Here is a 16539-nt window from a genome sequence, read left to right as displayed (position 1 = left end):
AAAATGTAGCGCTTCTTGTTCACGGCATGAGAAAACTAGAACAACCATTGGAATCTTTATGAAAACATCTTTTTTTGTCATGAAAAAATTTAATCGAGCCCAACAGCACTGGGAGATACTGAAACAAATTACATTCTTTTGCAATAATATCTACTGTACAGTGCAGTGCAGTGGTTGGAACTAGGATTCGTTTCCGTCATTCGAAGTGACATGTGATTTACGGGACAGCAGCAGTATTGTAGCCGGGCTTTGACAAAACCCGAAGGAAGCGGGTGCCCTATTGAGTTCTGCTTATTTCGCAGTTAAACTATTCGTGGTAGGTACATTTTCATTATGATTCCTAGCAGGCACGAAGAAGTAGAAAAGAATAACGGATCGGCTACCGCACAGGCGCGTGTCCATTTTTACTCTTTCGACCCATAATGATGGAAGGATAAATGTCTCCCCCATCAGGGGGAGACATTTCGCTTTCGAATGGACGGGGTGATAGGGGTAGTTCCTTGCTAGCTCCTTCTTTTTTTTTTTGGGGGAGGAAAAAGTTTACCCGACCGACAAGAATTGGAACTTCTAAATTTCATCCAACATGGAGGGAGCGAAGTCGATTTAGGGTACGTAACCGTAAAACTGTATTGCTGAATGGCTTAATTGACTACGGACACGAACCCATCAAGTCAAGCAGCAAATGGAACTGAAACTTTTGGCCTCTACTCACATCATCCGATGGGGGAAGTTTTCTACGGAAAAGTGTCATCGAATAAACGTTAAGCGGATAAAAAACTTCTATTTCTACCATTTGAACTCGACAAATTAACAATTTTAAAATTATGCCAGAGAGCTTCTATTGGTAGGATCGAAATACTAGAAATTTTAACTATAATTTATATTTTTATAATCTAAAAAAAAAATTTGCCTTATGGTCTGCTGTCTAGTAAAACGCATTCTAACGATTTCATTCCAATCCGACATACATACGAGAGCACTAGCCCAACCGTTTTCTTTCGTCATTGTTTTCACGAATCGGAAAACTATCGACAGCGCTACTTCAAATTGCGGAAACTAGAAATAGGATTGAAAAAATAAAGAAAAGAAAATCTACAGCCGTACTTCAATTTTGTCGGCCCGATCGGTGTCAACCGGCCGTCCGCTCACACGCGCCAACACTTTAACGAAGGTTCGCTTCTTCGATTATTAGTGGTTCTATTGGCTTTTCGGCTGGGCCCGAGCCACGTAAATGATAGACGAAAACGGGTGAGCAAAGCGATTCAATATGATTCAGTGCTTTTCGATTCGTACTTGGATTTTACTTGTTTTTAAATTAAAAACACTGAACCATGAAGAAAAAAATATCCAGAGGTACATAAAATAGCGTAAACCAGATCACGGACCAGAACTCGGCAGTTTACTTGGGTCATTCGCGTAGCAAAATCCTATAGTTTAGTACAAAACTCGAACCGAAAACGATTTCTTTCCGGCGGTCAACGCCTGAAATGGCGAACACGAATCAATACATTTCTCTGTCAAACTCATTCCCAGCCGCGTCTTGGCGTTCATTTGCGAACGAATTTAGTCCATTCCGTGAGCCATCCCTTTTCCCCTTGAAAAAAAAAGGACCAAAACCGAACAACGCGCAGGCAACTGGCGGATGATGACGGTTCGGTTAATGGACAGGCCGTACAACGAACGGCGAAACACGGTAGGTAGGTACCTACACCGAAAAGGCAAAGATGGCGAACGAGTCTGCCACAAACTGCCCACCGCCCACTTTCGTTTGCCGGACTGGGGGACGGCAGGACGATCATGCGCACTAGTGAGCATCATCGTATCGTTCGTAATGGCCCACGCCAAGGAAAGCCCGCACCACTCCAGCAGACCGTAATGCGGACCGATGATGACGACGACGACGACGCCGGGGACGATGCGGTGGCCAATAAGCACACCCCAAACGAGGACGAATCGAATGGCGAATGCGACAATTTACTACTGTTCACTTCACCACCCACTTTGCCTTCACTTCACCCCCCTCTGGTACAGAGAACGAACTTATGGGATAATCATTTCGTACGATTGAACCGACGAAACGGGCTCGAAGATCGTAAAATTCAGTGTAGCTGAGCTACGATTATGGTTCATATATTTAACGACGAACTTGCAGAAGCGTGATGACCATTAAATGTCGAAATGTATTTTCCGCAGGTGCCCGAAATCGGGGTCAACCGTTTCAGGTGGCTTCAATTGCTCTTAGCTTCTGTTTATTTCAGTCAGTTTGTCGCAGGCCAAAATAGAAAAAAATACGTAATAGGACTTTGTCTCTGGTGGATTTAAACTAGAAGCTAGCATCTGGGGCTCTACGCCGGCCATCATGTTTTCCATACTGTTTCATCCAACCTTAAAGACCGAGTCTCCTTTCTTGATATCCTTCACGTTCTGGAACCATTTCAACCGTCTTGACATCACCGGAAGATATTCCTTCAACCATCGCTTTCAAAACATTTACGGATTTATCCGTAGTTCTACGGATTTAGGGATTTTCTACAGACCTACGGATCAACTGCTTGTATCTACGGATTCTTATAAACTTTACGGAAAAGGTTGAAAATTTCTTTCAGTTACAAAACTCACATACAAGTGAATAATATCCTGAAAACCCCAATTTAATCCACCTAGTGGTGAAAGGAACCTTTGTTATATCATCTTATATGTCATTTGATATGGGCATTTCCAGCTAAAACATTATTTTTGATTTATACAGGTATACCTCGATAGTACGTACACCCGCGTATCGTTTAGCGTACGTACTATCGAAACGTACGTTATATCGAATCACAATTTTTTATGTCAAATATTGCTTTTATTATGTTAAATATTGCCTAAAATTTCCAAATTTTAAGAATTTGGAATGGTTTCGCAATGGTCAATGTTCCTAATTTAATTCTAATGATTATTGAAGCAAATTTTTATTCTCAGTTTTCGTTAATAGTGTTTGAGGTGTTGTAGTTCGGAATATTTTATTGCGAGGGATCAGCATCGCTTGCTTTCGTGTCTCGTTCATTGCAAAACTTTGACAACAAAATTTTTTCGGAGCCGTGACAATTACCCAGTTTTAAATTCGAGCCAGTACTTTGGACTTTGGAATAGTAGTTTGCATTGTAATTTACAATAATATTTGACTCAGGTGAAAGGCCGAGATCGCAGAGCACCAAATTTTTGTATGTAACGGTTTGTAAACGAATTAGAACGCGTGATTTTGATGACCACCTCGATGTCGTTATCTTAATTTTGCGAGAAACCTCATCCTCATCTAACAAGACGGATGCAATATTATTCGCCCACACAGTGGATTCGCGCGGGACTAGTTTATGTTTTGCTTACGGAAAAAAATGTCCAAGGCATAATATTCATATCATCGAAACGAACCCAGGCCCAAATACGTCGCACACGCTTTCTAAACGACTATTTATTTGCAATGGTGATCGCGAAAAGTAGAGATGAAATGTAATCGCTGACGCGTTGTTTCGCAGGATCATATCATCTATCAAAATGAACCCTGATCTGTACCTTCCCCTACTAACATAAATCCTATCCCGTGATGCTTGTGGAGATGCAGTGGTACCCGCGGTCTCTAGCAACAACAAGTATCGGACTAATATTCCTACCTTTTCCCATGTAGTGCAGCCTTTTGGTCGTGGCCGGCGTCATTATTGGTCAATTTTCAAAGTATTGAATCAGTAGAAATTGCACAACGAGTATGTCATGCTACTCCCAAGCACCATTCAATTGGTTCTTTGTGCAGTCTTACTGGTTTGGCCAATCACGGAGTGCAACTACGGGCAGTTTACCTAAGCTAAGCTAATTATAAAATAAATAATTATCTTGGCAAAATTATTTTAGAAAAAATACTACAAATGTTAAAAAATAAGTTGAAAAGTAAAGCCTACAGGAATCCAAAAACATTTAGTTTTTTGCAAAATTCTCTCTCAAATTGAAAATTTACATATTTTAACCGAATAAATCTAGGTAAAGGTTTGGTACATAGTTGTCAATATAAGCTGAAATGTTCGAATCTCGGCTAGGCGGTGCTGCTAGATAGAGTCAGTAGGATTGTTGCACTAACCCCGTAACTGTCTTGTACTTTAACAGCCGGCTGCGAAGTCTGTCGATAAAGAAGGGTTAAATCTTAGAAAGATGTTGCCCAAGGCTATGCTTTATGGAACAGACGTGCTTTTATTTTTGCAACTTGCGCTTGTAAATAAAAGCTTAACTCACCAATCTTCAAAATTTTGAAAAAAATATGCATTTGTGTTTAACTTTACAACAAAATTAATATGGATAGTTTAATTACTAGCGCAACGTGATTTTTCCTCCAAAGAAAGTAAAATAATTCTTATATAATGACGCACAACATATATATTTATAAATTAGTCAGTTGCTTGCAGTCTCATTTTTCCACGCTTCACTTTTGTTCATATGGGCCAGTTATGCTTTTATTAGTAGTAATTGTATTAGACGTATTTGACGAACAATCTGCAAACAAACGAATATAACATTGCCTGCTATTCCCCCCATCGCAATTGGAAAGATTGTGAATCGCAGAAAAGGTTAATTCCCTGAGCAAAAATCTGCAAAATCAGAATGCTAAAATAACTGTTATTTAGAACGTATATTTGATTAATTTACTATTTAAGAACTGTTTTTAATTTTAAAATAATGGTTTTTATATAACAGAAATAACTGATATTATTCAAATATTTAGAATTATTGAATACGTACTTGCTTGTATTGACTCATAAATATTCATAAAAAAGTTTCTGCTTTATATAGAAAATAAAAAAATCATTGCTGGAAAATGTACGTACTATCGAGGCAAAATGTACGTATTATGGAGGGTACGTAATATCAAGGGTACGTACTAACGAGGGTACGTACTATGGAGGTATACCTGTATTTGAATTTGTAATTTTCATAAAACTGACAGAGTCAACTTATATACACATCACTTTGAACTAAATTCTTATATAAACTGTTTCTTAGGGCCAGCCGTTCTCAAGTTATATTCAGATGTGAAATCTAAAAATTATCTATTAGAGTCAACACATGCAAAGTATCCGATAACCGTGTAATCGACCTTCACGGTTTTGAACCAAATTTTGTCAGATTTTTCATTTTAGGTCAGAAAGCAAAAATCTTAAATTCGGCATAAATACATTTCAACCCAATTATTCTAAAGGATAAGCTTTCCAATAACACCAGTCACCGTTTCATGCAAAATAGACGCATTCAAGTGCATTTAAGCCGCATTTAAGTTATATCTTATTAATTAATGCAGAAAAAGCAAAACAGTCTTCAGCTAAAATATTCCTCTTTTATGTGCAAAATGTTGTCTAGAACATCACATTGAGCTGTCTGTTGAAATAAACATGTTACAAGAAGAAATGTGATTTGAGGGGTCGTTTATAAACAAAGGTCTATTGCTAAAAATGGGTAAATGGTAGAAGTTTGATATCTCCAGAAAAAATATTTGAAATTGGTTTATCTTTAATATTTTGAAACCAAAAAGGTGAAACAAAATTTACTCAAAAAGTTATTATTTAAATTGTTGTTAAAGTAACACGTAAATATTGGACGACCCCTTCAAAAGAGGCATCATTTTTTCATTCAAAAAGTTGCCGAAGACTACATTGAGCTGAGACACGCCGTTTAACCGCAAATATATTTGTCTCGAAATTTCAATTTCTGGTCCATAGTGCCATGGCTTTGCTTTGCTTGATTTTAAAGTGGTTTCTTTAAACAAATCGTTAAATTTCGCAACCACTAAGAGATAGATAGTTACTAAATGCGGCAAAGTTGCTTATTTTAGTGTGTTCTACAATTTTTGTGAAGACGCTATTTATTTGGAAGCGCCTTAAAAACGAAAATTTGTGTCACCCTATTAGGTGGATTCAAGGTTACCCTAAAAGTGTAAGAAAATGTGCTATATTTTATTAATTAACTGCTCCAAAGAAACACTCGTTGAAAAATTACACATTTATACTATATTATTCTGTTTTTAAGGTTTGGTCCCATTAAAGGTTTGGTCATTAAAGTTTTCTTGAATACATTTCATCAATCATTTTTAAATATATTTTGACCAGTAGAACCAATTCTTATGAAATTTGGCAAATACATTGTTTGGCAGTGTTAAGACCTCTCGTTTAAAACAATTGACACTAGATAAATTATCTTGGTTGAAATCGCTATAAAGTATTGTAAATTTTAACGTCTAACTTCAATTGTTCATAACTTTCAAACTAAAAGTCCAATCAAAAAGCAATCCAATAGTAATCTATCCGGCTATATTACCTTTCAAATGAGACTAATAGTGCATAAACCGGCTTGGCCATCTCTGAGAAACAGGCGGTAATTATTACCTTGTTAAAGCACGTTTTTAAGCATCACTTTTAAACTACTTGTTTGTTTTCAATCAAACTTCCTGAAAATTTTTATGATAGCAAGAGCTTTCATTTGGTACTAAGATTATTTAAATCGGTTGGGTGTTTCCGGAGAAAATCGTGTCACGTAGTTTTCACATTTTTGCTTATTACTTTTAAACGAAACATCGGACCTCGAAACAATTCAATAGTGATATACTAGGCAATAACTTTCAAATGTGACTAATAGCGCATAAATCAGTTCAGCCATATCCGAGAAACATCCGATAGAAAATGAGCTGCATACACATACACATACACACACAGACAAACACACACAGACAAACACACACAGACATACACAGACATACACACACACACACACACACACACACACGCGCACACACATGCGCACACACACACACACACACACACACACACACACACACACACACACACACACACACACACACACACACACACACACACACACACACATACACACATGCGCATACACACACACGGTATGGTAAATGGTTGAATAATGCGCTCCAGAACTACCACGAAGTTCCACAGCCTCTTATTTAGCAACTCCTATCTCTACCTCCTCGTGGTACCATCCGGGATACGTTCCTTAGTGGAAATCCGACAACCGGTGGAAACTAGGGTCGTGGACAGAGAAGGAGGCACTCATGCTGATGCTGAGTGTAAACTCTCCGCCTGCAAATGACGGTTCTCAGTAGAAGCATATTCATGAACCTGAAAATACTGAGAACCAGAGCAGAGGGTCCAAAGCCCCTGGAAGGAGGATGGTTTTAACAGCTGCTATCCATGGCTAAATGTAAAAACGTGAACGGATAACCCCCAAATCCAAGGTGTCATGCGACCCGTGCCGAGGCATGAATGGTGGGGGGGTTCTATAAATACTCAGCCGCAAGCGGAGCCTGTAGAGTACCAGGGCACCCCCCACGGTAATCTGTCCTTACCGCGTCATGAGGGGCTCTGATGCGGCGGACTCTTCTGTCCCCTCAATTCGTGGGACTTTATATGGATGAAAACATAATAAATTTAACTTCAGTAAGCGTGGACGGATTAGATAATCCGTTCGCGAGAGGCGGAATCGAGAGATCTCCGCCGATGAATACAAGTGGCAGCACCAGCGTAAGCGGAAGAGGAAGCGGCACACCTGTCGCTCCAACTGCATCTACGTCGGACGCAGCGACGACCAGCCTGTCGCTAATGAAAGCAGCAAACCCGTTGGCGGGAGGAGACATCCAGCGTTCTCCACCAAGGGTGGAGAAGGATGCACCTAGAAGCGCTAGTGTGGGTGGGAAAGGCAGCAGTATGCCGGACACAGCGATGAACGGCCCAGCGCTAATCAGGGCGATGGAGAAGAATAGAGAGCGTCACAGCAGCTCGATATAATAATCGAGTTCACGTCAGGTAGCGGCAATTTCTCAAAGGACCTGAAGCAGAGCTTGCTCATGCTTCGGAGAACCTTGTGTGCAGCGACCAAAACACACAACCAAGGCATCGAAGTCAGTACCGACGGATGCCTGCCCGTTGACAGGGTGTCGCAACGCGGCTGAGAGAGCTACGGAGACCGCTACCAACAGCGTTAAGGCGTCCGCCAAGCGTATGAGACAGACCCCGGAGGATGGCACCTCTAGTGGACCAAAAAACGCCTGATCGGTAAAATCCCTCAAGTGAGCGGGTTGGCGGAGCCAATCGATCAACCAGCGGGAAGCACCAAGACGGGTGGCCCGTGGATCGAAGTTAACGCCAAGAAGAGAAAAAGAAAGAAAAAGGAAGCTCCACCTAAGCCGACAAGGAAGCGAGCGAAGAAGGGCGACGCTCTAATCCTGAAAACTGACGAGTCGAAATACTCGGAGGTTTTGAAGGCCATGAGAGAAGATACCCTACTCAGGGATCTGGGTGCGGACGTGCGGAGTATCCGCCGCTCACGCACTGGCGAAATGATCCTCGAATTAAAGAAGGACGCCACCAAGAAGAGTTCCGCATACAATTCGGTTGCGGAAGGAGTGCTCGGGGAGAGAGTGCAGGTACGTGCTCTCACACCAGAAATTACTCTCCAGCTTAAAAACCTGGATGAGATCACCGATGTGTGTGAGGTCGTACAGGCTCTCAAAGAGGAAAGTGGAGTGGTGGTGGCAACCGAGGCGGTTCGCCTACGCAAGGGTCCGTCCGGGACCCAGGTAGCCACCATACGACTTCCATTGACTGACGCAAACGAAGCCCTGAAAGCTGCTAGGCTAAAAGTGGGGGGGGGGGTTTGTCCACTGAGCGTGCTCAAGCAGCTAATAAATCCCTAAAGGTGAGCAAGGCACCGGGGCCAGACGGTATCCCGAATATGGCCATTAAAGCGGTTATTCTAGAGGCTCCCGAATTATTCGGGGCAGTAATGAATAGATGCCTGGAAGCTGGCCACTTCTCGGACAGATGGAAGCGACAGAACCTGGTTCTATTGCCGAAGCCGGGAAAACCTCCGGGTGTCCTTTCGTCATATAGGCCGATCTGTCTGCTCGATACTGCCGGCAAGGTGCTGGACAGGGTTATCCTTAACAGACTCGTACAGTACACTAAGGGTACAAACGGTCTGTCAAGGAACCAATTCGGCTTCCGAAAAGGCAAATCTACGGTGGATGCCATCTTGTCTGTCACTAAGACAGCCGAGGTGGCAATCCAGCATAAGAGGACAGGTATCCGTTATTGCGCAGTTGTCACGCTCGACGTGAGAAATGCGTTTAATAGCGCTAGCTGGGACTCCATAGCCAACTCGCTTCGGAACGTCCAAGTGCCGGTGTCGCTGTACAGAATTCTGGAAAATTATTTTCAGAATCGTGTGCTATGCTACAACACGGAGGAGGGTCAGAAGTGCGTTCCAACCACCGCAGGGGCTCCGCAAGGTTCCATACTGGGCCCGGTGTTGTGTGTTGAAGCTGAAGTTCCCGGTAGGGGTGGTGATTGTCGGCTTTGCGGACGATATCACCTTGGAAGTCTACGGTGAATCTATCAGAGAGGTTGAGTTGACGGCTGCCCACTCTATAAGCATTGTTGAAGATTGAATGCGATCCAGGAAACTGGACCTAGCGCATCATAAAACGGAGGTTATCCTGGTGAACGACCGCAAGTCGGTGCAGCAAGCAAATATCAGCGTCGGGGACTGCATTATTTCGTCATCGCGGTCCTTAAAACTCCTTGGATGGTTGACGACAAGCTCAAGTTCGGGAGCCACGTCGACTATGCCTGCAAAAAGGCTTCCACAGCTATTTCGGCATTGTCTCGTATGATGTTCAATAGCTCTGCGGTATATGGCTGCAAGCGAAGGCTATTAGCCAACGTGGTCCAGTCTATACTTAGGTATGGCGGACCGGTGTGGTCATCGGCGTTAGGTACCAAAAGCTATCTAACCAAGCTGGAAAGCACCTATCGTCTCATGTGCTTAAGAGTGGAGAGTGCGTATCGCACAGTTTCACATGACGCAATCTGCGTCTTAGCGAGTATGATGCCTATTGGCATTATCATCAGTGAGGACGTTGAGTGCTTCAACCAACGTGGAACTAGAGGCATACGGAGTACCACAAGATCGGCCTCGATTATCACATGGCAGCGGGCATGCTATAATTCCACAAAAGGCCGGTGGACACATCGACTTATCCCGGAAGTATCCGGGTGGGTCAACAGGCGCCACGGCGAAGTCAACTTCCAACTGACACAAATTCCGTCAGGACATGGTTGTTTTAGACAGTATCTGCACAAGTTCGGGCATGCGGAGTCCTACGCGTGTCCCGAATGCGTGGATGTTGAAGAAACTGCAGAACATGTTTTCTTTATATGCCATCGTTTCGTGGGCGCGTGAAACCACAGACACTACTCCGGACAACTTAGTCCAAAGGATGTGTTCTAGCTCGGACGTCTGGGGAGCGGTCAATGCGGCTGCTACCCAGATCGTACTTGAGCTACAAAACCGCTGGAGAGCCGATCAACGGTGAGTAAATAGCCTAACTACCATAGTTCAGTAGTTATCTAAGAGGGTGCGTTAAGCCCCTCTCTGAAGTAATACCGATAAGGTGGTGCCAGAGGGGCTTGTGGCTGGAGACTCGAGTAGGGTTTTAGTGGGTCGGGGTCCTCAGGCCCCATCAGGGGGGTCGCGATACCAAACCCGACTCCCTGAGTTGTCTTCTCAGGTGTCATTTCCCTACTCGTTAAAAACACACACACACACACACACACACACACACACACACACACACACACACACACACACATACACACACACACACACGCACACACACAACACACACACACACACACACACACACAGACATTGCTCAGTTCGTCGAGCTCTCTCGATTGGTATATGTGACTCGGTCCTCCGGGCCTCGGATCAACTTCGTGTTTTTTGTCCAATTTCTAAACCTTTGTTATATACTATAACAAAGGTAAACAAAGGTAAAACATATCTTTATTCTTTTAGTACCAAAATGGATGGTTCTTACAGGGTTCTTCTGCGAGGAAGAAACGAACAAAATAGTAAAGAGAGTTTACTACTCTAGTGAGTAATCAATTAAAAAAAGGAAGATTTACTTTAACGCTGCGATGCTGTCAATTTTAACTTGCAATTTTCACTTTGACGTCAAATATAACTTTTCACCATTATATGCGTTGATGGCATGATATGCAAATCGGGCTCCCGGCACGACTGATCGTAGTAAATTCAAATTAATACTGACATTTTCCTGGTTAAAGTACTCGAAAAATGTGAAATATTTTCGTTTCTATTGCTTCGCACATATCAACAGTTCCTATAGACTGTTCCGATAAGTATAAATACACTTTCTTTCTTTAATGAAATTAACCATTATTCTATTATTGTAACTTCCAGTGTAGGTCTTCTTTTTTTTAGCTGTTCAATTTTTGTTTATCCATTTAGGAATTGGACAGAATTATTGTGTTCCATTTTTCCTCTTTTGTATTGCATTAGTTTATTATCCGCTTCGCATACAATGTCTCCTTTCATTTACGCAAATAGTTCTTATAGAATCTTCTTACCTGTTGCTCGAGAGGCCAGCAACCGGAACCTCTTCTGTTTTGCGTGTGCAAAAATTTGTTTGCACTTCACACTAATCAAAGTGCAATCAATCAACAAACCCATCGGTTCAGGTTCATTTACCCATTTACCCAGATAAACAATTACGATACGATGGAGAGTAACGACGCTGAGTGTATGGCGTGGCATGGCACGACCGTGGGTACGAATTGCTCCTTGACACTAGCCAAGGCCGTTTCCCAGGAAGCAACAACACACCACCCGTGCGGAGCCTAGAATTCGGAAAACACACTTCGGTCGGTATTTTTTTTTTTTCAGAACCCAAAATCAACTGTTGCTAACAACAGCAGCAGCACGAGCAGTGGGAACAATAACAAACGTTAACAACAATTAGATATGCAATCTCATAACCTCATACGCTACCCCTTGCTTCACGTGCTGTAATGAATCCCTGGATTTTGCCCAGGACACTCTGCTGCCGGCATTTCTTTGTTTACAAACGCCAAACAGATTTCCACCGTTGGTATTGTTGTTCAATTACAACCTCATATCAGCTGTTCGTAGGTTCGCAGACTAGACTAGAAGCTGCGAGATTCCACGGCGGCTGGCTGGCCGCACTTTGTTTATTGTTTGTAAATATCCTTTCGAGACGACGCTATTTAAAACACCAGAACCGCTCCTCGATCCCCGGTCTCCGCAGCCCCCGGGGGTTTGAGCCTTTGATTATGACCTTTTGAGTGTTGATTGCCTGTTGGCTGGCAGCCGTTGCCGTGGGATGAAGTGTTAAAGTTTTGCGAATTGTTCCGGATAACCTTTCAACACCTCCGCGGCTTTCTCGTCCGTCACTGAGCGTGAGCTTCAACAGCGTGTGCTTCACAGCAAATAACGGTTTTGTAAACAAATAGCAACATGTGCTTTGCTTTACGATTAGCTTGTGCGACTTTTGAAGCATCATTGTGCAAATCAAAGGTACTGTCAAACAAAGGGATAAAGGAAAAATACAGGTACTCACGAAATCCACTGGTAAATTCCGGAAACCGTCAGTTCGCCCTTGTCCTCGAGTGCATACTCGATCAGTTCAGTATACGTGAATGGGGGCTTTTTGGTGCTGTAAAGAAAATAAAAGACCCTAGATTAGTTTGAGAAACACTTTCCAGCAGGTCACCAGACATCGTACACTTTGGTGACGGTGCTATTCTCGATGGTCACATTCTCGGCCACATTCATATCGTCCTCTTCGATGGCGGTCGCTATCGCTGCCGGATCAAGTGCAGCCAGTTCCGAATCGACCAGCGGAACGTGCAGCGCCGGGGCCGACCCCAAGGTGGCAGCGGTCACCGTGGCGGTTTGTCCGGAGTTGGTCACATTTTTCGGTCCCTGCTTTCGCTTTGCCTCCGGCGAAAGGTGAGGCAAATCCTCCAGCTTGAAGTTGAACAACCACGACAGGTTTTTGTCCTCGATGTCCTCCGGGGTTTCCGGCGTAGCCGATGGGGGTGCTGGAATGGAAGTGTTTACACACATAATTAGTTCTGCATGAAACAAAATTAGTCGGGTTGGAGATACTTTGTAAATTTACTGGATTATCCCTTCGATGGCAAACCAACCAAACTGTTAGCTTGGCGTTTCGGTATTCATAGAAAAAATTCTATTAGCTTGATCCGATTAATTTTATGATTCTACAACAACAGTTGTAATGTCTTACTTTACATTGATTTTAATAAAGCAGTCGACAGATTCGACATTTATTTAATTCACATTAAATTAGAAAATTTTGGAATGAAAGCAAAACTGTTAACAATTGTATAGTCATATCTCACGAAGTGAGAGCAGATAGTGCACTTTCAAAATAAGTTCACTGAATTAATACAAGTTACGTCTGGTGTTCCTCAAGGCGCCCCCCTCAGTTCTCGTCTTTTTTGACAAGATAAATTTCAAAACTTTTTCGTTTTAGGAAATGCCATAATGCAAGAAATAAAACTTTTTTTCTTCACTTGGACGTCGCTGACTCCCTTGTCAGCTTTTTTACCGGAAATACCTATCATAGTAAAAAAAGAAACCTTTTTTTCTCATTCGTGCCTCCCCTCTTGAGTAATTCTCGCTGAAACGGGGCCACTACTGACACGAGGTCTTCAGATATTGGAACTTTTGCATTTAAGTGGTTGAAAATGGTTAAAAAATGAGATTTACACTTTTAATACCTCGAAATAGTGGACCCCTCGTTCGCCGAGGGACCTAACAGTTTCAAAAAAGTTGAATTTTGAGCAAACCTTGAGCTCTATATGATGTGATATTTCATTAATTTGCCATGAAACAACTAACAAATGACCCGGTTTTGTAAAGAAGAGCAGGGCTTTCAAATGAAGTAAATTTTTTTTGGCGGCCATCTTGGATTTGGTCGCCATATTGGGTTTTATCAAAAAATCGCCATTTTCACCATGAGCCCCCCAACTGATTCTCATTTTAAGACCACCATTGGAAAACTGAGGAAAAATGCTATAAGGAACGTTAATAAAATTAGGTGTGTAATGGCATTAACTGAATAAAACAACCAGTTATTTGCAGCAAGGTTCACAATTTTCATATAATTATTTTGATATTTCCAAAATTTGTTATGCAACAAACTACAAACGGCACCGTTTGTAAAGAGAAGAGATAGGGCTTATAAATGAAGTATAAAAAAAATTAGCGGCCATCTTGGATTTGGCCGCCATGTTGGATTTTATCAAATAATCGCTGTTTCCGCCATGTTTCTCCCAACCGATTTTAATTTCAAGACTACCATCGGAAAGCTGAGAAAAAATGTTATAAGGAACATTCATCAAAATAGATGTGTAGTAGCATTGAATAAACGAAACAATTAATTATCTGTATCCAAGGTTTACAACTCTCATATAATGGAATATCGTGCTACAGAAAATTAATTGTTTCATTTAGTTAACGCCATTTTTGGTCAACCTCCATCAACAGTTCGACGGTATTTCCAAACACATTGCGACGGCGTATCTGCCACGCTTGTGTCGAAAAGCCGTCGTTCTGATTCTGGAGGAATCTCAAAATTCTCTCGTCCGTGGTGCCGACACTGTCCTGGAAGTTCCCTATGAAGGTATGTGCCTTCGGCACTATTTCCCTGTATGTGCACCCCGAGGGTGGTTTTGGTGCCAAAGGACCCGCGCAGGCTCGGCTCCGTGGTCTCTTTTTGGTGGGACCTTTGGTGCTAATATTTGGGGACCTTTTGGTAACGACCAGGTCCCGCTGGGCAGGCTGGCCGGTCGGCAGAAGGGCGAGTTCCTCCGCTTCCTCCTTTGAGTAGCCCTTGCTACGATACCACTTCTGCCGTCGCCGTTGCGCATTGGAGAGACGCTTGGCCACATCTCCGGAAGCCTACTCCGGTGTTTATCACCAACTCTTGGGGGTCGTTGGTTGCCCCATCAGTTATTTTTGTAAGGTTATCCATGGCGATGGTTGTACTCTGCTGGGGAGAAATCAACTGTCCTTTACCAGCTTGGAACAGAGCGAGCAATTTCCTGCACAGGGTACTCTGGTACCATGCAGGCTCCGTTCGACCTTGGGAAACTTTATTAGACCCCCCCCCAAGCATTCATCCCTAGGCACGGGTCGCATTACACCGAAGATTGGGGTCCTCTTCCGCATTTTGCTCAAAATGTAGCATGCTTCTAGACTACTTGCTACATTGAGAGCAAAAGATTTTTACAAGATTTGCCGCGGAAGAGACTCGATGTGCGGTTTCGGATGGATCCACCACAATTTTGCCATGGAGCCACCGGGAGCCGCACGCCGAGCGGCAAATCTTAACACTCCTCTTTTATCCTGGCTTGTGACAGACAGCTCGGGTCCCGATCCAATTTCCCCATCACCCCTTCATTCTTTTTTAGGGAGCCACACGTGGCGGTTCATTAGCAAAGGTCCGTCACTGGCGGAGTTCCATCCCATACAACTCTACCTCCATGGTTATTCATCCACCTCCATACTCCATTCTCCTGTCCGTCAAGCCCTTATTTCTAAAAAATGAGCCCTCTGTATGAAACTCGACCATCCACCTGAAATCTCAACACAGCACTGTGAAGCATTCCCCGTAGATTTTTCATAGCTCTTTTTCGTCGATGGTATCATATGCAGCTTTGAAATCAACGAGCAAATTCCCGGGTGTATGGGAACTCTGTATTTACAACCTTTTTGAAGGATCTGCTGCAGTGTCCGTCAAAGAAGCCGGCTTGATTGATTCCCACAAAGCAATAACGAATACGCAGTTGGTGATAGTCGGCGGAAAATGATTTGCGACAGCACTTTGTAGATGGCATTGAGAAGGGTGATCGCTCGGTAGGTTTCACAGTCTAACTTGTCGACTTTTTTCTAGATCGGGCAGATAACCTCATCTTTCCACTTCTTCGGCAGTTATTGTGCAGCTCTAATTTTACCAATTAGCCGGTGCAGATAGGTGACCAGCGTTGCTGGTCCCATTCTAATCAGCTTCGCTCCGATGTCATCTTACTCAGTCGGTTTATTGATCTTTATCGGAGTGCTGCTTCCAGCTCACGATTTTCTGCTACGGTCTAGGCAGCGGGCACTGTGTTATACTGTGTTATTTTGACGTAGGACGAAAAAATGAAAGATTTTGAACGCTAATATCTCTGCCAATAGAGGTTTTCCGTCAAAAATTTTTTTTTCACTAAATGTTCGGTTTTGACTCTTAGAAATGATACCCATATAAAACTTTCTTTATTAAAGCCTCTAACTACTGTAAAAATGAAAAACTAAAATACGTATATTTCAACCGGTCACTTCTCGGATGTCTTACATGCCTTTTTGTACCAGTGTCCTCTATTTTCACCACTTCGAAACCATTTGTGCCACTCTTTACTCTTGTGGCAAGCAACAAACGAAATGAAAAAGAAGGTAATCATTAGCTTTTCATTCGTTTTATCCTTTTCACTCTACCGCTGATACACATATGTCAAAAACTGTTATGCAATGCTGCCAGAAAATCTGAAAATTTTGATAAGCAGTGCAGCCGAAACGAATTTTTTAAAACTCAACATTCGTGAT

General features: G+C 42.7%; 1 protein-coding gene across 1 annotated transcript in view; it reads right to left on the bottom strand.

The window, feature by feature from the left end:
* LOC128732564 (uncharacterized) overlaps nucleotides 1-16539 on the bottom strand; it is a 42278-nt gene that overhangs the window by 16303 nt on the left and 9436 nt on the right. Inside the window, exons 2-3 of the mRNA XM_053825838.1 lie at nucleotides 12653-12971; nucleotides 12488-12583 (exon numbers count right to left, since the gene is read on the bottom strand). Of these exons, the coding sequence (XP_053681813.1) occupies nucleotides 12488-12583; nucleotides 12653-12971 (415 nt within the window). The remainder of the gene's footprint in view (nucleotides 1-12487; nucleotides 12584-12652; nucleotides 12972-16539) is intronic.

Source organism: Sabethes cyaneus, chromosome 1 (genome assembly GCF_943734655.1).
Source record: "Sabethes cyaneus chromosome 1, idSabCyanKW18_F2, whole genome shotgun sequence".
In the NCBI taxonomy this organism is placed as follows: Eukaryota; Metazoa; Arthropoda; class Insecta; order Diptera; family Culicidae; genus Sabethes; species Sabethes cyaneus.
This window is presented reverse-complemented; position numbering and strand designations above follow the sequence as displayed.